This window comes from Nerophis ophidion, linkage group LG09, assembly GCF_033978795.1.
Source record: "Nerophis ophidion isolate RoL-2023_Sa linkage group LG09, RoL_Noph_v1.0, whole genome shotgun sequence".
In the NCBI taxonomy this organism is placed as follows: Eukaryota; Metazoa; Chordata; class Actinopteri; order Syngnathiformes; family Syngnathidae; genus Nerophis; species Nerophis ophidion.
This window is the reverse complement of record NC_084619.1, coordinates 14,016,249-14,039,522: the sequence shown is the minus strand read 5'-3', so window position 1 is coordinate 14,039,522 and position 23,274 is coordinate 14,016,249. Positions and strand designations below refer to the sequence as shown.

At 39.3% G+C, this 23,274-nt stretch overlaps 1 protein-coding gene across 2 annotated transcripts in view; it reads left to right on the top strand.

The window, feature by feature from the left end:
• Positions 1-23,274, top strand: part of eys (eyes shut homolog) — a 722,499-nt gene that overhangs the window by 490,228 nt on the left and 208,997 nt on the right. For both annotated transcript variants that reach the window (XM_061910381.1, XM_061910382.1), the window contains exons 37-38: positions 5,401-5,513; positions 9,930-10,078. In XM_061910381.1, coding sequence (XP_061766365.1) covers positions 5,401-5,513; positions 9,930-10,078 — 262 coding nt within the window. The remainder of the gene's footprint in view (positions 1-5,400; positions 5,514-9,929; positions 10,079-23,274) is intronic.

Sequence of the window (23,274 nt, the reverse complement as noted above, 5' to 3'; positions counted from 1 at the left end):
GTTATTGCTGCTGCTTTTTTTGTTGTTGTCTGTCCGTCTGATCCCCCCTCTTGTCCCCCCTTGTCTTCTTTTTTTCCTCTTTCTATCCCCTCTTGCTCCAGTCTGGCTGTGCAATACATTAATATAAATACAAGAGGACAAAAAAAAAAAAGATTTTTTCTTTCCGAGAAAGGGTCCCAGGACATACTTATAGATCAGTGATGTAATTCTTTAGGTCAGGGGTGCCCACACTTTCTGCAGGCGAGCTACTTTTCAATTGACCAACTCGAGGGGATCTACCTCATTTATATATATCATTTATATTTATTTATTTATGAAAGAGACATTTTTGTAAACAAGTTAAATGTGTTTAATGATAATACAAGCATGTGTAACACGTATAGATGTCTTTCTTTCACGAAGACAAGAATATAAGTTGCTGTATTACCTGATTCTGATGACTTGCATTGATTGGAATCAGACAGTAATGATGATAACGCCCACATTTTCAAATGGAGGAGAAAAAAAGTTGTCCTTTCTGTACAATACCACATGAAAGTGGTTGGTTTTTGGCATCTAATTCATCCAGCTTCCATACACTTTACAAGAAAAACATTGGCGGCAAATTCCGTAGCTTGCTTGATTGACATTTACGGCACCCGAGGGTCTTGTGAGATGACGCTGGCTGCTGCCAGTTCATTATTATGAAAAAATGACAGAGAGGAAGGCGAGAAACACTTTTTATTTCAACAGACTTTCGCGCCGTCCCTTCCGTCAAAACTCTAAAGGCCGACTGCACATTTCCTATCTTCACAATAAAAGCCCTGCTTCATGCTGCCTGCGCTAACAAAATAGGAGGGATCGCTTGTGCACGCCAGTTTTCCGAGACGCTGTATTTAGTTAGCGCAGGCAGCATGAAGCAGGGCTTTTATTGTGAAGATAGGAAATGTGCAGTCGGCCTTTAGAGTTTTGACGGAAGGTACGGCGCGAGAGTCTGTTGAAATAAAAAGTGTTTCTCGTCTTCCTCTTGGTCATATTTTAATAATAATGATCTTGCAGCAGCCAGCGTCATCTCACAAGACCCTCCGGTACCGTGAATGTCATTTAAGTGACGTCTTGGTGAAGATTGATGATCACTAATTTTTAGGTCTATTTTTTTTAAAAGCCTGGCTCGAGATCGACTGACACACCCCCCGCGGTCGACTGGTAGCTCGCGATCGACGTAATGGGCACCCCTGCTTTAGGTAACTGTAAACAGCAAAATGGTCTGAGTGGCTAGATGTATGGCCGTTATTGAGAATTATCACTGTGACAGTTTGACCTCTATTCCCACCACCTCCTATCATCCACAAACCGACGGGTTAGTGGAATGCTTCAACCAAGCCCTGAAGTCCATGCTGAGGAAGTTTGTAGACGACACCGGTCGAGACTAGGAGAAAGGGCTTCCCTTCTTGCTCTTTGCCTATCGAAAGGTACCCCAAGCCTCTACCGGGTTTTCGCCTTTTGAGCTTCTTTATGGGTTCCCTCTTCAAGGTCCCTTAGACCGCTTTAAGAAATCATAGGAATCCAAATAATCTGCACCACAAGGGGTTCTTTCTTTCTTACAGAGCAAAAGCAAGGGAAAATCTTGGGAAAGCCCAGTTGAAACAGAAGACCTGTTATGACTAAAAAGCATGTCAACGAGTTTTACAGCCAGGTCAAAAGATAATGCACTTGCTTCCAACCTCAACCCATAAACTGCTGGCCCAATGGCAAAGTCCTAATGAATCGCGCTCTGCAGGAATGTGGCCAGTTCTCTGCTGCCTATCTCGATGATGTGGTGGTTTTCAGCACTTCCCGGGAAGACCACCTCTTATCACTTGAAGCAAGTCCTTCTTCAGATCTATTCTGCCCAGCTCACTCCTAACACCCAGAACTGTGACTGGGCTTAAGTGTGGTGTGCTACCTGGGTTACCATCTTGGCGACGGGCAGCTAATTCCTCAAGTGGACAAGGTGAAGGCTATTAAAGACAATCCTAGACCCCGGAAGCAGGTCCGGTCATTCTTGGGGCTTTCCGGGTGGTACAGAAGATTTTTGCCCCACTTCTCTGCCATCACAGCTACTTTTCTCAAACTCACAACCAAAGCATCCTCTAATCCAGTCAAATGAACAGAGATATGTAAAACTGCCTTTACGAAAGTTTAAGCTGGGGGCGCTCACACTTTTTCTGCAGGCGAGCTACTTTTCAATTGACCAAGTCGAGGAGATCTACCTCATTCCTATTTATAATTTGTATTTATTTATTTATGAAAAAGACATTTTTGTTAACAAGTTAATGGTGTTTAATGATAATACAAGCATGTTTAACACACATAGATTCCTTTCTTTCATGAAGACAAGAATATAAGTTGGTGTTTGATTCTGATGACTTGCATTGATTGGAATCAGACAGTGGTGCTGATAACGTCCGCATTTTCAAATGGAGGAAAAAAAAAGTCCTCCTTTCTGTCCAATACCACATGAAAGTGGTTGGATTTGGCATCTCATTTGTCCAACTTGCATACTCGTTTTTAAACACTTTGTTATGAGAGTAGCATATGTGTGTGGCCCTTTAATGTCTAGCAGCAGGTGAGTGACGTCAGTGAGTGTGCGGGTGGGCAAGCAAGTGAGAAAGCGGTCGCTGAGGGCGGGGGAGAAATACATTGGCATCAAACTCCGTAGCTTGCTAGCTTGTGCACGCTAGCTTTCTGAGACTCTTATTTTGTTAGCACAGGCAGGATGAAGCAGGTCTTTTATGGTGAAGACAGGAACTGTGCAGTCGGTCTTTAGAGTTTTGACAGTAGGTACAGAGTCTCTAGAAATAAAATGTGTTTCTCTGCGTCCGCCCTGTTAATGATTATTTTGTTAAATATGAGCTTGCGGCAGCCAGCGTCATCTCACAAGATCCTCGGGTGCCGAGAATGTCAAACAACTGACGAAAGTGAAGTCTTGGTATGATTGATGATTGCTCATTTTTATGTATATTTTTTAATGCCTGGCTTGAGATCGACTGACACACCCTCCGAGATCGACCAGTCGATCGCGATCGACGTAATGGGCACCCCTGGTTTAAGCGATTCTACGCTCTTCCCCGGTCTTACAAAGTCCTGACTTCAAACAGCGATTCCTTGTTCAAGTTGATGCCTCTGGTGTGGGCCTTGGAGCTGTCTGTCCTCGCCCAAGGAAATGAGGGGGACGAACAACCGCTTCTCTATCTGAGCCGTAAACTGCATCCCAGAGAAACTAGGTATTCTGCCATCAAAAATTAAAGTCTTGCCATTAAGTGGGTGTTGGACAGCCTACGCTATTACCCTCTGGGACGGACCTTTGATCTGGAAACGGACTACCAGGCATTGAGCTGGATCAACTCCATGAGGGATAAGAACGCCCGTGTCACCAGATGGTACTTGGCGTTACAGCTCTATTGCTTCAATATTACACATCGAGCTGGGCAAAACTAACTTGCTAGCTGATTACCTGTTTCGTCGCCCTGAACTTGATGTCGCTGGAGAGGAGGGAGGTGATGTGACAGTTTTACCTTAAACTTCCTCTCAAACCGTGCACATTTGTTAGGAACAAACCACAAACATTCAATCGTGTTAGTCAGTGAAAAGCATCTTTTTTTAGTCAGTAAAAAGCATTCACTCAAACAAATTATAACCTCTCACTCAGCATGGCTCTGAATGGGTGGCTAATAGAGTCAGGGTGGGGCTGAGGGCTTTATATAGGTGAACACACCTGCCTTGTCTGATTAGGCCTAATTTGGGCCGAACCATGGTTCTCAGAAGCTGGGTGTTAGAGAAGGACACTGGACATTTAAAAGTTATGTTATCCAAGCTTGAATGCCCTGTATACAAAAATGACTGATCTACAAAGGCAAAAGTACTATGTGAATACTTTTAGATGTGTGATGGTTATTTAGGGTGTATTTTACAAAAGAAAGGCATTCTTAATTCCCCCTGTCAAATTGGTCCCAGCTAGTGGGAGGGGCTATGGGCTATTTAGGTCAGCTGTCTGTCACTGCCAGAGTAGGTCCTCTGTCCTGAGTAGGAGCTCAGGTCTCCATGCATCAAACATCTACTGAGGTGATTATTTAGATGATGATTTTATGTTGTGTTGTAACCGGTTAAGTGAGTTTTGTTGATTGCTAATTGATTTTGCTAAATCTTTTTTAATTATTAAATATTTTACTTTGACATATTTGATTATTGACCTTTGATTGTGAATACATGTATTTTGTTATATTGGATGATTTACCTTTTGATTATTTGACAATTTTTAATATGCTTACTTTTACGAAATATTTAGGCCTATTTAAAGCATGCGACTTTGAAATGGATTTAGAATATAAATGTACTGTATATAACAGACTATACCAGGGGTCTGCAACCTAAAATGTTGAAAGAGCCATATTGGACCAAAAATACAAAAATAAATATGTCTGGAGCCGCAAAAAAATAAAAGCCATATTACATACAGATAGTGTGTCATGAGATATACATTGAATTAAGATGACTTAAAGGAAACCAAATGAGCTCAAATATAGCAACAAATGAGGAATAATGATAGCCTAAATAGCATGTTAGCATCGGTTAGCTTGCAGTCATGCAGTGACCAAATATGTCTGATTATCACTCCACACAAGTCAATAATATTAACAAAACTCACCTTTGTGCATTCATGCACAGCATTAAAAGTTTGGTGGACAAAATGAGACCAAAAAAGAAGTGGGATAAAACACGTCTTAAAAAGTCGGAGAAAGTTATACATGTAAACAAATTAGGGTGAGTTCAAGAACCGCCAAAAATATTAGAACAAAACGGGACTCGCCAAATATTTGAATCAGTGAGGCGTGTTTATCAAAAACAGTGTGCTTTATAACAATTAGGGAGGTTCGTGTCATGTTTGTCCTCCTACAGAAAAAATTATAAAACAAAAAAAATATATTTTATTTTAATTTTTTTCCCCCTCATAATTTTCCTTTTTTTTACATTTTTGAAAAAGCTCCAGAGAGCCACTAGGGCGGCGCTCAAGAACCGCGGGTTGCCGACCCCCAGACTATATTAATAATGCCTGTAATTACTATTGCAGATTTTGGGTGCTTTGTTTCCACTTGTTGTTGTTCACCTCTTGACACTTTTGGGATTTAAATAAATGTTTGTAAACTGTTACCAAATGCGTGCCTTGCCATCCTTGATTTGAAAGTCTGGTTTGCAAAGGTTACATTACCTTCACCCGAGGTGGGGTGTGACAATCACAGTTATTTTAATTTTATGCTGTATCCCATCACGCCACAAAGAATACAATATAGCGTACTGGAACTTATTTTTTTTACTGCTTATGAGAGTAAGTACATTGATGCTAAAAACACTTGACAACAAATAATTGTGTTTTCCTCTTAGAGTAAACAACCTTTCCACAACTTTACTGGCTGCATTGAAATTACTGAATTTAATGAAGTCAGGAGTTTTCACACATCGGATGCCATTGCTGGCGGCAACACAGAACCATGCAGGTAAGGAGCTATACTTTTAATTTGGTCATTTTTAATATTCAACTACAAACACCTTAAAGGCCTACTGAAATGAGATTTTCTTATTTAAACGGGAATAGCAGGTCCATTCTATGTGTCATACTTTATCATTTCGCGTTATTGCCATATTTTTGCTGAAAGGATTTAGTAGAGAACATCGACGATAAAGTTTGCAACTTTTGGTCGCTGATAGAAAAGCCCTGCCTTTACCAGAAGTATGTGCGCGTGACATCACAAGTTGCGGGGCTCCCCACATATTCACATTGTTTATAATGGGAGCCACCAGCAGTAAGAGCAATTTGGACCGAGAAAGCGACAATTTCCCCATAAATTTGAGCGAGGATGAAAGATTTGTTAATTAAGATATTGATAGTGAAGGACTAGGAAAAAAAAAAAAAAAGCGACTGCTCCGGGCGACGGCAGTGTGAGCGTTTCAGATGTAATTAGACACATTTACTAGGATAATTCTGGAAGATGCCTTATCTGCTTATTGTTTCAATAGTGTTTTAGTGAGATTGTAAAGACATACCTCGAGGTCGGATGGCTGCGGTGAACAGGCAGAGTCTCAGAGAGAAGCCGAGGAGCCAAGCTCACAGCTGCCTTTTTTGACTGCTGCTGTAGGACGACGAATAATCCAATGATGTCTCCGGTATGATATATATCACAATTCTCCCATCCAAAAACATGCTGGTTGACGTCGAGAAAACATGTTCGCTTGACCGCTCTGCTTCACAACGAACAAAGAAACACCGGCTGTGTCTCGGTGCTAAAGACAGCTGCAACCCACCTGCTTTCCACCAGCAGCATTCTTCTTTATAGTCTCCATTATTAAATGAACAAATTGCAAAAGATTCAGCAACACAGATGTCCAAAATATTGTGTAATTACCCCATGAACAGAGACGACTTTTAACTGTGTGTGTTGTGCAGCGCTAATATTTCCTTACAGTCTGACGTCACGCGTATGCGTCATCATTCCGCGACGTTTTCAACAAGAAACTCGCGGGAAATTTAAAATTGCAATTTAGTAAACTAAAAAGGCCGTATTGGCATGTGTTGCAATGTTAATATTTCATCATTGATATATAAACTATCAGACTGCGTGGTCAGTAGTAGTGGGTTTCAGTGGGCCTTTAAGTTTTGTTTTCATTTGTATGAATTTTTGTTAGTTCTGTTATTTTGCTCTTGCTGCTTTGCTTAAGCAATTGTAATTAATTATTCATTGTCTGTTTGTATCCATTTAGTACGCATATTTAAAATTTTTGTTAATTGAACATATCATTGGTGGCGTGGCGCAGTGGAAGAGTGGCCGTGCGCAACCCGAGCGTCCCTGGTTCAATTCCCACCTAGTACCAACCTCGTCACGTCCGTTGTGTCCTGAGCAAGACACTTCACCCTTGCTCCTGATGGGTGCTGGTTGGCGCCTTGCATGGCAGCTCCCTCCATCAGTTTGTGAATGTGTGTGTGAATGGGTAAATGTGGAAGTAGTGTCAAAGCGCTTTGAGTATCTTGAAGGTAGAAAAGCGCTATACAAGTACAACCCATTTATCATTTATTTATTTAAATTTTTGACTCCTTTATTGAACAACAGTCATGTGAAAAACAGGAGTTGGAACTTACCTTCTGACTCTGAATAACTGAAATAAAATAAAGACAAAGTAACCAACCAAAGAGGTCACTGAGCACTGTCTTCGTCCTTCCTCCTCCTGTGCGAAACCACTGAAGTAATTTTCTTTAGCGCACGGTGGTCCGTACTTTCGGGGCCCATTTCTGTTTCCGTGCGATGACTTCTTTCCTTTTTTGAGAACCGGGGTTGATTGTCTTGGGCTTTGGGGCTGCGTGATATGCATTTTGTTTTTTCTTCTCCGTAATGAATGTGAGTTTATCACTCGGTAAATGGCTGTGTGTGTTTCATTTGTCTACATTGACCCGTTTGGCAACTTCATTGGTCTGATGTGACGAGGCTAAATTTATTGAATTTATTGGCGGCATGTGACGCTCGTAAACCAGGAAAAAAACAGAAATTGGCCACAACATTGTACAAAGTACAGGGTTCAAAGCGTGAGGACAAAGTAGTCGCTAATAGTCCAGATATTACAGTACTCTAAAATATGGATGTGACGATGAACGGTAATAATGATTACCGCTGTAAAACTCAAGACGTTAGTATTACCTTTTCAAATTAAAAGGATTGAAAAACAGTCATTGATAACTGCACTTTGATAAACTTACAAACAGACTGGCGCCAGCTTGCTAGCTTAAATGCAGACATGAAAACAAAAGGCGTTATCATCTTTCCCTAATAAGAAAAAAACATACCCCAATCTGAATCCATATAAACACAGTGCTGTCTGAGCAACGAAGATATTCAATTGTGCATATTGAACCTACAAGCTCTGCTCTCTTTGAACAGTGTTCATTTTATTCTCAGAGAAATTTGAAATTTTACGATGCGTTCAAGGACCGCTAAACAGAGTAGAAAGCCACTATGGCCCCCAGCAATAACAAACAACGTTAGATTTTATTTGTTACGGACTTTTCATTTAAAAAAGTTGTAAAGTGCTTCAGTACAAACTAATATTTAAAACAATACAAGCTTAGCCATTAACACAGATACAACACAAAGACTAAAACACTATTGGTTGAGGATAAGAAACACAAAACATACAATGTAGTGTGTGTATTTAATTTAGTTATTAAAAAAAAAAAAAAGGAAATTGAGCACATTCAACAATACGTTTTTAATACTCATATTATTGATCATTTTGGTCAAAATAACCGTTATATACAAACCCCAAAATCAGTGAAGTTGGCGCGTTGTGTAAATCTTAAATAAAAACAGAATACAATGATTTGCAAATCCTTTTCAACCTATATTCAATTGAATAGACTACGAAGACAAGATACTTAACGTTCAAACTGGAAAACCTTATTTTTTTGCAAATTTTGGCTCATTTGGAGTTTGTTGCCTGCAACATGTTTCAAAAAAGCTGGCAAAAGTGGCAAAAAAAAGACTGAGAAAGTTGAGGAATGCTCATCAAACACTTATCTGGAACATCCCACAGATAAACAGGCTAATTGGGAACAGGTGGGCGCCATGATTGGGTATAACAGCAGCTTCTCTGAAATGCTAATTTATTCTCAAACAAGGATGTGGTGAGGGTCACCACTTTGTAAACAAATGCGTGAACAAATTCTCCAACAGTTCAAGAACATTTGTCAATGAGCTATTCCAAGAAATTTTGAGATTTCACCATCTAAGGTCTGTAATATCATCAAAAGGTCCAGAGAACCTGGAGAAAAATCACAACACGTAAACAATGATATTACGGATATTCGATCCCTCATGCGGTACTGCATCAAACAGCTATATTACTGTATAAAGGATATCACCACATGGGCTCAGGAATACTTCATAAAACCACTCGCAGTAACTACAGTTTGTCGCTACATCTGTAAGTGCAAGTTAAAACTCTACTATGCAAAGCCAAAGCCATTTATCAACAACACCCAGAAGCACTGCTGGCTTTTGTGTACGTGGTGTACATGGTGTACGTGGTGTCCTCTAGAACAAAAACGAACTGAACCATTCGCGTTGTTCTCGGCGCAATGTTCAAAAGCCGGCATCCGTGATGGCATTGGGGTGTATTAGTGCCCAAGGCATGGGCAACTTAACCATCTGTGAAGGCACCATTAATGCTGAAAGGTACATAAAGGTTTTGGAGCAACATATGTTGCCATCCAAACAACGTTATCATGGACGCCCCTGCTTATTTCAGCAAGACAATGCCAAGCCACGTGTTACAAAGCATGGCTTTATAGTAAAAGAGTGCGGGTACTAGACTAGCCTGTCTGTAGTCCAGACCTGTTTCCCATTGAAAATGTGAGCCGCAATATGAAGCCTAAAATACCACAACTGAGACACCGGACTGTTGAACAACTTAAGCTGTACATCAAGCAAGAATGGGAAAGAATTCCACTTAGAAAGCTTCAAAAAAATGGTCTCCTCAGTTCCCAAACGTTTACTGAGTGTTGTTAAAAGGAAAGGCCATGTAACACAGTGGTAAAAATGCCCCTGTGAAAACTTTTTTGCTGCCATGGAAAAAAATATATGTTTCTCAGTTTGAACATTAAATATCTTGTTTTTGCAGTCTATTCAATTGAATATAATTTTAAAAGGATTATCAAATCGTCTTATTTTTTATTATTTACAAATTACACAACGTGCCAACTTCACTGGTTTTGGGTGTTGTACAATTTTCATTCCATTACATCCCTACTCTTCCTTGAGTACACATTTTGGCTGCTCTATACCCACCTCTCTGTGTATTCCATGTATGCAACCTTGTATTCCAAAGCCTTTTAACACAGATGCCCCTAAATGTCATTTTTCCAACAGTTTAAACACAACGTCTCCTCCCACACATGAAGCTTGCGGTGATGGCGTTTGCCTCAATGGTGGAACGTGTCGTGACTTGCAAAAACCTGGTAGATCAACATCTTCCTGTCACTGCCCGCTCCATTTTTCTGGAACTTTTTGTGAAAAGGGTAAGTTTGTATGTTTTTATTTTTTATTTTTATGTTTCACGCTCAGTTAAAAACTTTGGAAAACTACTACACCGTGACCTCCACAGTGGCATCTTCAAGAGGCAGCCAGCTAGTAATGTTAGTTAATATATGCCGAGCCTCTTTGGCTAATAGGTTTCACAACCAGGGAGAATAGAGTCGGCTGCATTAGGAATTTTGAGTGATGTGAATTATTCAGGACATGATTAATGAAATGAAAGATCCATATAATCAGCTTGAACAATTCCTGAATGAGAATGCGACCTTGCAGCACTCGCTCATCATTCAGCGCAAACTCGTACCCTTGTCCTCCCCACAAATACTTCTTTTGTACCACGCTCGTTATAAAAGGAATATTTTTTTTGCCAAATATGTTTAAAAAGCAGCACTCATGCAGCCCTAGACTACGATGCTGCCTCCACTGTACTTGACTGTAGGTAAGACACATTGATCTTACTACTTACAGGCTGTATACTTACTACTCTAAGGTAGACCCACGTGTACTTCCTATAGTATTGCCCTTTGACAGGATGTACTGTAATTGATGAAATACATTCGGACAGGGGCATACTTGCCAACCTTGAGACCTCCGATTTCAAGGGGTGGGGAGGAGGCGTGATTGGGGGCGTGGTTAAGAGAGGACGAGTATGATTCACCAACTCGAGTATTTCATTTATAGTTCATATATATATATATATATATATATATATATATATATATGTAGGAAATACTTGACTTTCAATGAATTCTAGCTATATATATTTATTTTATTATATATACAAATAAAATAAATAGTTGAACTTCAGAAGGCACCTCTCAAATACACAGTAATAAAAACACAGTTGTTCTACTAACTGTACTGTGCTTGCTGGTTATTTGAAAAAAACAACAACAACACTTACCTTTCACTATTTGAGTAACCTTTGTTCTGCCATTTGCGTACTGGCGAGAGTCACTTGCCATTAGGTGCCCAACACCACGTAAATCGTTGGCCAATCAAAAAGCAACCCCATAACGCTATAACATACATTCACCAGGAGATGGCAACAGACAACATAGAATCACTCTATTACAGACGGCGTCGTCATGGCTGTAACTTCCTCGTTCTTCTGCTTCGTCTCCTTGTGTGTGCAGTTTTTTATTAAAAATCTGTAGATGTTGTAATGTGATTGGGCAGGCAAGCTGTTTATATAACAGGAAAGCGGACGTGAAAACAGGCTGTCCCCACTCATGTCCGGATGGAGCTGGAGGGGGCGTGAATTTCAGGAGAACCTTGGTTCTGCCATTTGCGTACTGGCGAGAGTCACTTGCCGTCAGGTGCACAATACCACTTAAATCTTTGGCCAATGAAAAAGCAACCCCATAACGCTATAGCCAACATTCACCAGGAGATGGCAACAGACAACATAGAATCACTCTATAACAGACGGCGTCGCCATGGCTGTAACTTCCTTGTTCTTCTGCTTCGTCTCCTTGTGTGTGCAGTTTTTTATTAAAAATACGTAGATGTTGTAACGTGATTGGGCAGACAAGCTGTTTATATAACAGGAAAGCGGACGTGAAAACAGGCTGTCCCCACTCATGTCCGGATGGAGCTGGAGGGGGCGTGAATTTCAGGAGAACCTTGGTTCTGCCATTTGCGTACTGGTGAGAGTCACTTGCCGTCAGGTGCGCAACACCACGTAAATCGTTGGCCAATCAAAAAGCAACCCCATAACGCTATAGCCAACATTCACCAGGAGATGGCAACAGACAACATAGAATCACTCTATTACAGACGGCGTCGCCATGGCTGTAACTTCCTCGTTCTTCTGCTTCGTCTCCTTGTGTGTGCAGTTTTTTATTAAAAATCTGTAGATGTTGTAACGTGATTGGGCAGGCAAGCTGTTTATATAACAGGAAAGCGGATGTGAAAACAGGCTGTCCCCACTCATGTCCGCATGGAGCTGGAGGGGGCGTGAATTTCAGGAGAACCTTGGTTCTGCCATTTGCGTACTGGCGAGAGTCACTTGCCATCAGGTGCACAATACCACTTAAATCGTTGGCCAATGAAAAAGCAACCCCATAACGCTATAGCCAACATTCACCAGGAGATGGCAACAGACAACATAGAATCACTCTATTACAGACGGCGTCGCCATGGCTGTAACTTCCTCGTTCTTCTGCTTCGTCTCCTTGTGTGTGCAGTTTTTTTATTAAAAATCCGTAGATGTTGTAACGTTTTTGGGCAGGCAAGCTGTTTATATAACAGGAAAGCGGACGTGAAAACAGGCTGTCCCCACTCATGTCCGCATGGAGCTGGAGGGGGCGTGAATTTCAGGAGATTTCCTGGGAGATAATTTCTTCCGGGAGTTTTTCGGGAGAGGCGCTGAATTTCGGGAGTCTCCCGGAAAATCTGTTGGGTTGGCAAGTATGAACAGGGGTCACCAACCTTTTTGAAACCAAGAGTTACTTCTTGGGTACTGATTAATGCAAAGGGCTACCAGTTTGATACACACTTAAATAAATTGCCAGAAATAGCCAATTTGCTCAATTTACCTTTAACTCTATGTTATTATTAATAATTAATGATATTTATCTTTGTGGAAACACTGATCATCTTATTGATTTCTCACAATAAATATATATAGAAACAGATAAATATCAATATGCAACACTTTATTTTTATATTTTCTCTAAGTGCACATTTTTCAAAATGAACATTTTCAAATGATCACTTCTAAGACAGTCTTGTGAAATCGCAATATCCCATTTTAACTAGCTAGCCACTAACATGTTTTAACAAATCATTAATTACTTCGCACCATGTTTGTACAAATAATAACTCATGTAAAATACAAAAGTCAACTCTCAATTTTTTAAATAAATCATTTCACACTTTGAACTGGACACCAAATCTGTTTCTTTGTCATTGCATGCTGCTAACTAGTGTGTTGTACTCTGGTGTGTAACTTGACACTGCAACTCTGAGTGAGTCTTGCAGATGTGCATCATGAGGTGTGTTCTGTGTTTGTTCTTGATGAAGTTCATGTCAGAAAAGGATGATTTACAAAGATAGGTTGAACCAAACAGGCTTGCAACCTTCATAGCTGCTGCGCATACACCACTGTACTTTTCTGTGTCAACAAGGCACCAAAAGTTTGGTGCAGCCTGGTGGGCTTTAAATTTTAAATTGTCAGGAAAGAAGAGGAAGGAATTTAAAAGGTCAAAAGGTATATGTGTTTAAAAATCCTAAAATCATTTTTAAGGTTGTATTTTTTTCTCTAAAATTGTCTTTCTGAAAGTTATAAGAAGCAAAGTAAAAAAATAAATGAATTTATTTAAACAAGTGAAGACCAAGTCTTTAAAATATTTTCTTGGATTTTCAAGTTCTATTTGAGTTTTGTCTCTCTTAGAATTAAACATGTCGAGCAAAGCGAGACCAGCTTGCTAGTAAATAAATACAATTTAAAAAATAGAGGCAGCTCACTGGTAAGTGCTGCTATTTGAGCTATTTTTAGAACAGGCCAGCGGGCTACTCATCTGGTCTTTACAGGCTACCTGGTGCCCGCGGGCACCGCGTTGGTGACCCCTGTATTAGGACATGCGTTGTTGCTATGCACATACAAATCAGTGATATAGCTTTTGCGTAATCCTACCAACAATCGAACATTGTCTCATGACGAGAGTGGAAACATATTTGAATTAGGGTTGTACGGTATACCGGTATTAGTATAGTACCGCGATAAGAATTAACCATATTTGGTACTATACCACCTGTAAAAAGTACCGGTTCCCCACCCATTGGCGTCACGTTAAGACATGGTTAACTAGCTAGCGGCTAAGGACTATCAGCAGTCTGCAGTGTTGTAACTCCTTCTAAATCCTCAACCCTTGTTTCTATGGAGACAAGTCAAGTACATTTATTTCAAGAATCATCCCTGTAGGACAAGTGATAACTATATATGCTTCACTACACACTGCAACACACCCAGAGTCATAGATAGACAGATAGATAGATAGATAGATAGATAGATAGATGGATAGATAGATAGATAGATAGATAGATAGATAGATAGATAGTACTTTATTGATTCCTTCAGGAGAGTTCCTTCAGTAAAATTAAAATTCCAGCAGCAGTGTACAGAGTTGAGATCAATTTAAAGAAGTAAACTTTAAATAATGGGGGTTTAAATGGAAACCAAATAGAGAAATATTACAATAACAATAAAAATAAAAAGCAACAATGGGAATTAAAATGCAACAGTAAAATAAGAATATAACAAGAGAAACTAGGCAGTAGTGACCATGTTATGAAAACGTATTGCACTGTTATTGTTTTGCATCCCCTGTCATCCTAGTACCCCCCCCCGCCCCAGAGATGAGTTATACAGTCTAATATGGTGTGGGACAAAGGAGTTTTTGAGTCTATTGGTCCTGCACTTGGGATGAAGCAGTCTAGCACTGAACAGGCTCCTCTGGCTACTGATAACGAACGCTATGCAGAGGGTGCCTGGCATCATCCAGGATGCTCACTAGTTTGTCCACAGTCCTCTTCTCTGCCACAGTCACCAGTGTGTCCAGTTTCATTCCCATTGTAGAACTGGCCCGCCTGATCAGTTTTTCCAGTCTGTACCTGTCCTTAGATGTACTGCCCCCCCAGCACACTACCATGTAGAACAGAATGACTGTTCTGAAGTTGACAAAGTCAAGACAAGACTACTCTATGACCAATCATCAACCATTGGAACAACTAATTTAACTTGGAACACACTACTCACAAGTGAATGAAGCGCATACTTAGACAAAAAACCATAAATGTCACACTGAGGGTGGCCTTATGAACAACGCCAACACTGTCATAAATATGTACCATATAGTAAAAACACACTAAACAACAATGACAAACACATAGTGGGATAATATTTGCACCGCAACACAACATAAACACTACAGAACAAATTGCCAGAATTCCCTGCAGCACCAACTCCGGGACGCTACAATATAAACAAAAACCATTGGTGGATCTACACCTGACATCCACTGTGATGATACCAAGTACAAGAGCGTATGTAGTCGATACTACTTTGATTACATTGATATTTTTTAGCATCAAATATGAAATACCAGGACTTTGAACATGACCAATGTACTGTATGATCATGTAACTCAGTGGTTCGATCGAACCCTAGGGGTTCGGTGAGTCGGCCTTAGGGGTTCGGCAGAGGTCAAAACACACCCGAAATACGAGGACTTTGAACATGACCAATGTACTGTATGATCATGTAACTCAGTGGTTCTTAACCTGGGTTCGATCGAACCCTAGGGGTTCGGTGAGTCGGCCTTAGGGGTTCGGCAGCGGTCAAAACACACCCGACTCATCGTGCAAATACAAACTTCTCCCTGTCGGTGTACTACGGATACGGCAACAGCTGACTGATTTGCAGGTGTGTATTTTGTTGTGAGTTTATGCACTGTGTTGGGTTTTGTAGTTTGAACAAGGTGATGTTCATGCACGGTTCATTTTGTGCACCTGTAAAAAAAATCATGGTAACACTTTAGTATGGGGAACACAGTTACCATTAATATAGTTGCTTATTAACATGCAAATTAGTAACATATTGGCTCTTAACTAGTCATTGTTAAGTACTTATTAATGCCTTATTCGGCATGGCCTTATTATAACCCTAACCCTCTAACCCTGACTCTAACCCTAACCAAATAACTCTAAATTAAGTCTTTATTACTTAGAATATGTTCCACTACTGTCCAAATAACTCTAAATTATAATGTGTTCCCCATTCTAAAGTGTTACCAAAAACATCTAACTTTGTCTTGAATTTGAAAAGTGAAGTGAAGTGAATTATATTTATATAGCGCTTTTCCTCTAGTGACTCAATGCGCTTTACATAGTGAAACCCGATATCTAATTTTTATATTTAAACCAGAGCGGGTGGCACTGGGAGCAGGTGGGTAAAGTGTCTTGCCCAAGGACTCAACGGCAGTGACTAGGATAACGGAAGCGGGGATCGAACCTGCAGCCCTCAAGTTGCTGGCACGGCTGCTCTACCAACAGAGCTATACCGCCCCAAAAAAAACATTTTATGTTTTTCACTAAAGAAGAGTTCGGTGAATGCGCATATGAAACTGGTGGGGTTCGATACCTCCAAGAAGGTTAAGAACCACTGCTGTAACTACTTGGTATCAGATTGATACCCAAATTTGTGGTATCGCCTAAAACTAATGTAAAGTATCTAACGACAGAAGAATAAGTGATTATTACATTTTAACAGAAGTGTAGATAGAACATGTTGAAAAAGAAAATAACCAGTGATTATCAGTAAATGAACAAGTAGATTAATCATTAATTTTCTACCGCTTGCCCTTAATAATTTTGACAAAATAATAGAATGATAAAGGACACAATATCTTACTGCATATGTCAGCAGCTAAATTAGGAGCCTTTGTTTTTGTACTTACTACTAAAAGACAAGTTGTCTATTATGTTCACTATTTTATTTAAGGACAAACTTGGAATAAGAAACATGTTTTTATACTCTATAAGTTTTGTTTTGTTAAAATAAAGCCAATAATGTCATTTTTTGTGGTCCCTTTTATTACTACGGAAAAGTATCGAAATACATTTTGGTATCGGGACAACACTAATTTGAATACAAAATTACCATCAGAGCACCATTTACTTTCATCTAATACTGTAACTTTAAAGGCCTACTGAAATGAGATTTTCCTATTCAAACAGGGATAGCAGGTCCATTCTATGTGTCATACTTGATCATTTCACAATATTGCCATATTTTCGCTGAAAGGATTTAGTAGAGAACATCGACGATAAAGTTTGCAACTTTTGGTCGCTAATAAAAAAGCCTTGGCTGTACCGAAAGTCGCAGATGATGACGTCGCCCGTGTGAGGGCTCCTCACATCCTCATGTTGTTTATAATGTGAGCCTCCAGCAGCAAGAGCTATTCGGACCGAGAAAGCGACAATTTCCCCATTAATTTGAGCGAGGATGAAAGATTTGTGGATGAGGAAATTTAGAGTGAAGGATTAGAAAAAATAAATAAATAAAGTAAAAAAAAAAAAAGGCAATTGCATTAGGAGCGATGCAGGTATTTTTAGACACATTTACTAGGATAATTCTGGGAAATCCCTTCTCTTTCTATTGTGTTGTTAGTGTTTTAGTGAGTTGAATAGTACCTGATAGTCGGAGGGGTGTGTCCACGGGTGTGTTGACGCCAGTCTCTGAGAGAAGTCACAAAGCTGCAGCAGGACAGAAGCTCTGCTGATCTCCGGTAAGAGGCGACTTTTTACAACAATTTTCTCACCGAAACCTGCCAGTTGACACGCTGTCGTGATCCATGTTCGCTTGACCGCTCTGATCCATAGTAAAGCTTCACCTCCGGGAATTTTAAACAAGGAATCACCGTGTGTTTGTGTGGCTAAAGGCTAAAGCTTCCCACCTCCATCTTTCTACTTTGACTTCTCCATTATTAATTGAACAAATTGCAAAAGATTCAGCAACACAGATGTCCAAAATACTGTGTAATTATGCGACGAAAAGAGACGACTTTTAGCTAATATGTCCCCAATAACGTCACAAACACGCGTCATCATTCCGCGAAGTTTTCAACAGGAAACTCCGCAGGAAATTTAAAATTGTAATTTAGTAAACTAAAAAGGCCGTATTGGCATGTGTTGCAATGTTAATATTTCATCATTGATATATAAACTATCAGACTGCGTGGTCGGTAGTAGTGGGTTTCAGTAGGCCTTTAATCTGACAGTAATGTATTTAGTCTCGTCTTCTAGAAGTTCTGTATTGAACATGTTTTAAAAATGCTTATGTGATTTTAATATCTCCTCCGTTACCTCGCATGGCCGTAAAGGAAAGTTCTTGCTTTCCAACAAAATTCTCCAACCCCATAAAGTCTCTTTTAAAGACCAGCAGTGGGCCTTTGGATTAATTTCTGCTGACTTTGTAGGAAGTGTGTCCCACCTCAAAAGCCTTCCAATGCAGTCTTTCAGGTTTAATACGAGCCAGTCTCGTATGAATACTCATCCATTGCCACTGTCCCTTGTCGCCATGGACCACGGACCGAATCCACGGTCTGTTTACATGCTGACAAAGCCATTGCACAGATACGCGTTTCCTCGACAGCTTTGCTCGCATGGCAACCTTGTCCGCACATTTTGTTGTGTTAAAGGGGAATGTTATCACAATTTCAAAAGGGTTAAAAACAATATAAATCAGTTTCCAGAGGCTTGTTGTATTTTTTGAATTTTTTTTCAAAATTTTACCGGTCCCGGAATATCCCTAAAAAAAGCTTTAAAGTGCTTGATTTTCGCTATTTGCGATGCGACTATCCATTTCCCTGTGACATCATACAGTGCTGCCAATGTAAACAAACAATGGCAGATACCACAGCAAGATATAGCGACATTAGCTCGGATTCAGACCTGGATTTTAGCGGTTTAAGCAATTCAACAGATTACGCATGTATTGAAACGAATGGTTGGAGTATGAAAGTATTGAAGAAGAAACTGAAGCTATTGAGCGAATAGCTATTGACCATATTAATAGCCATAGCATGGCCGAATAGCTGCGTTAGCATCGCCTGTAAAATGTGCGGACCCAACGATCAGGACTTTCGCATCTTTTGACACTGGAGCTACTTAAATCCGCCGATTGGTAAGTGTTTTTTTCACATTAAATGTGGGTGGAAGGAAACATAATATAGTTGCAAATGCATTTGCAGGTTATCCATACATCTCTGTGCCATGTCTGCTTTAGCACCGCCGGTAAATAGCATGTTAGCATCGATTAGTGTAGCATGTTAGCATCGATTAGCTGGCAGTCAACATCAACAAAACTCACCTTTGTGATTTCGTTGACTTTATCGTTGCAAATGCATCTGCAGGTTATCCATACATCTCTGTGCCATGTCTGCCTTAGCACCGCCGGTAAATAGCATGTTAGCATCGATTAGCGTAGCATGTTAGCATTGATTAGCTGGCAGTCACGCAGCAACCAAATATGTCTGATTAGCACATAAGTCAACATTAACAAAACTCTCCTTTGTGATTTCGTTGAATTTATCGTTGCAAATGCATCTGCAGGTTATCCATACATCTCTGTGCCATGTCTGTCATCGCCGGTAAAATGTGGAGACACTCCCGCACATTCAATGGGGGTCTGGCGGCAGACACTTTCGCATCTTCGGGCCAGTGGTGCAACTTGAATCCCTCCCTGTTAGTGTTGTTACACCCTCCGACAACACACCGACGAGGCATGATGTCTCCAAGGTTCCAAAAAATAGTCGAAAAAAGGGAAAATAACAGAGCTGAGACCCGGTGTTTGTAATGTGTTGAAAATGAAAATGGCGGCTGTATTACCTCGGAGACTACACATTCTGACGTCATCACCACATGAGCGATAAACAAAAAGGTGTTTAATTCGCCAAAATTCACCCATTTAGAGTTCGGAAATCGGTTGAAAAAATATATGGTCTTTTTTCTGCACCATCAAGGTATATATTGACGCTTACATAGGTCTGGTGATAATGTTCCCCTTTAAGTAATGGCGGCCAGAGAAGAATAAATGAAGTCACATCTGCTCTTATTTGTTTACCGATCTGTCATTTTAGGCGGTAACTAATGCTGACTTGTATGTTTTATGCATACAAAAGACACTCGGGTTGGCAAGTGACTTACAATTACAGTATATTAATGTTAAACGTATATTTACATTAAGATGTGCATACACATATGCATATCTTTGAGACATGTAAAATGTATTCATGCATAGATATTTTATTTAACCTCCAAATCTCATGTTTGGCTGTTTAAAATGGATGTATAACAGCCTTAAAGCAGAATGTGGGCTGCAAATCGTCTCCTACTCAATAACCAATTTACATCTCTTGAATATTCACTTGTATTGTGTCAGGGTTGAATAAAGATTTTTCAAAATATTTCAGTACTAATGTTCAGCCACATCAAAGTCGGGGTGTAAGTGGGGGCCACAAGTACAGGGAGGCCTAGGGCATTTTGTAAATTTAAATATAGTTTTCTGCCATTTAAATATACAATATATTAAGAAAAGGCATCATAAATGTTAATATAACAAATTTTGCCATAAAAGTTCAAGGCCAAGAAAATAATAATGTTGATTGAATCAAATTAAGATTGTTTAAGATGACTTACACCAGGAGTCACCAACGCGGTGCCCGCAGGCACCAGGTCACCCGTAAGGACCAGATGAGTCGCCCGCTGGCCTGTTCTAAAAATAGCTCAAATAGCAGCACTTACCAGTGAGCTGCCTCTATTTATTAAATTTTACTTATTTAAAAGCAAGCTGGTCTCGCTTTGCTCGACATTTTTAAATCTAAGAGAGACAAAACTCAAATAGAATTTGAAAATCCAAGAAAATATTTTCAAGACTTGGTATTCACTTGTTTGAATATACTTTTTTTTTTTTTACTTTGCTTCTTATGACTTTCAGAAAGACAATTTTAGAGAAAAAATACAACCTTAAAAATGATTTTAGGATTTTTAAGGTTGCCAATTTAAATTGTCTTTCCTGACAATTCAAATCAATGTTCAAGTAAATGTATTTGTTTTATTGTAAAGAATAATAAATACATTTTAAATTAATTCTTCATTTTAGCTTCTGTTTTTTCGACGAAGAACATTTGTGAAATATTTCTTCAAATTTATTATGATTAAAATTCAAAAAAATTATTCTGGCAAATCTAGAAAATCTGTAAAATCAAATTGAAATCTTATTTCAAAGTCTTTTGAATTTATTTCAAAAATTTTGTTCTGGAAAGTCTAGAAGAAATAATGCTTTGTCTTTGTTAGACATATAGCGTGGTCCAATTTGTTATATATTCTAACAAAGTGCAAATTGGATTTTAACCTATTTAAAACATGTCATCAAAATTCTCAAAATAATCTTATTCAGGAAAAATTACTAATGATGTTCCATTTTTTTTTTTTTCAAAAATATTCGATTTAGCTAGTTTTTCTCTTCTTTTTTTCGGTTGAATTTTGAATTTTAAAGAGTCGAAATTGAAGATAAACTATGTTTCAAATTATCCATCCATCCATTTTCTACCGCTTATTCCCTTTTTGGGGTCGCGGGGGGCGCTGGCACCTATCTCAGCTACAATCGGGCGGAAGGCGGGGTACACCCTGGACAAGTCGCCACCTCATCGCAGGGCCAACACAGATAGACAGACAACATTAACACTCACATTCACACACTAGGGACCATTTAGTGTTGCCAATCAACCTATCCCCAGGTGCATGTTTCAAATTAAATTTTCATTTTTTTCCTGTTTTCTCCTCTTTCAAACTGTTCAATTAAGTGTTTTTTCTAATAATTTTTTCCTTACAAGAAAAAATTAGAAGGAAAAAAAAATGCACGACGGAATGACAGACAGAAATACCCTTTTTTTGTTATATGTATCTGTTTCTATATATATTTATCAGGAGAAATCATTAAAATGATCGGTGTTTCCACAAAGATAAATATCATTAATTATTAATAATAACATAGAGTTAAAGGCAAATTGAGCAAATTGGCTATTTCTGGCAAGTGTGTATCAAACTGGTAGCCCTTCTCATTAATCACTACCCAAGAAGTAGCTCTTGGTTTCAAAAAGGTTGGCGACCCCTGACCTACACCCTCTATCAAAACAGCAACATTTTTTTTTCTTTGATAGTAACAAAGCGAACTAGGAACACTTCACTCAACACAGATGTCATAACGTCATCAAAGCTCACCTTTACAGGAGTTTGGAATTTTGCCTATCATTCACAATCATTAAGAAAGACATTTTCTGTGCATTCCAAATATTAAATAATTGCAATCAAACATTCTCTTACAATGGAGCCTATGGGAGCTGCTCTATTCCGCCTATACAGCGCTTAGAAAAAAGATTTAAACACCTCCGTTGAGGTTTTCTAAACATGTCAATATATATGTAATGTATTAACGGGGACTTTTATAATAAAATGTAATTTTTATGTATTTTGATCATTTTTACGCATTTCAAAGTTTGCAGTTTTTTACTCACTGCAGACTTCTTGAGAGTCAACAAACATTAAATATCACTTACTGTACAAGGTCTGCTGTCATTAGGATGCCGACTGCTTGGATGTTTATATATTCCCATTTAGTTGAAGATTGACTCATAATCCTGACGGGGTGTGGGGGTCACCAAGTGTCTTTTTGTGTTGTTCTTGCCAATTCTGGGTCCTGCATGGCAGCCAAAGTTTACCAACTTGTCAGAGTACGTCCTCAGACTTCTTCTGTCCAGGTGAGGTGCATTATTCATTTAGTATGTTCTACAATAAACTTTCAGGGAGCAAGGAAGTGAGGAAACAATTCACCAGTCGATCATGTAGAAATTGTACACAGGCTTGTGATCACAGCGCTGCTATAAATAGTTTGTTCGCATTAGCGCTTATAATAACAATATCACTGACACTCCCAGTAGCCGCATCTTGCAAGGGTTTTTTTTATCATCTTTGAAATCCTAGAAAAAAAAAGGAAGTGTGTTCTAATGATTGTGAACAATAGGAAACATTTTATTAGAAAGTTCAGTTCCACCTTAAGCAATCGCACACAGCACCAACATTTTGGAACAAAGATGACGTCATTGAAGAAAAGTAAAAATATAATACATCTATATCTGGTAGCATAGGAGGAAGTTAAGTTTCCATTTTGCATCTCATTGTCCATAACAATGGTGCATTCAAGGACCCTTGATTACAGTTAGAGGCATGACTAGTTTTTAAAAACGGAGGAAGATCTAACTCCAAGGAGATGCACTAATAATAATAAAGGTCTGTGTAGGATTATTACACAAAGTTTCAGTTATATATTCACTTTACATGAAATTTTACATGTTATTTTCCAAAATATGCTTCAAAAGTTCGAGACCAACTAGCATACATCACACAGAATTGTTAATTATCCATCCATCCATTTACTACCGCTTGTCCCATTCGGGATCGCGGGGGGTTGCTGGAGCCTATCTCAGCTGCATCCGGGCGGAAGGCGGTTTACACCCTGGACAAGTCGCCACCTCATCGCAGGAATTGTTAATTACTCAAACACATTCTTCTTCTGGGTTTTAGAATTGAGATTTTGCACATTCCCATACACTCTTAA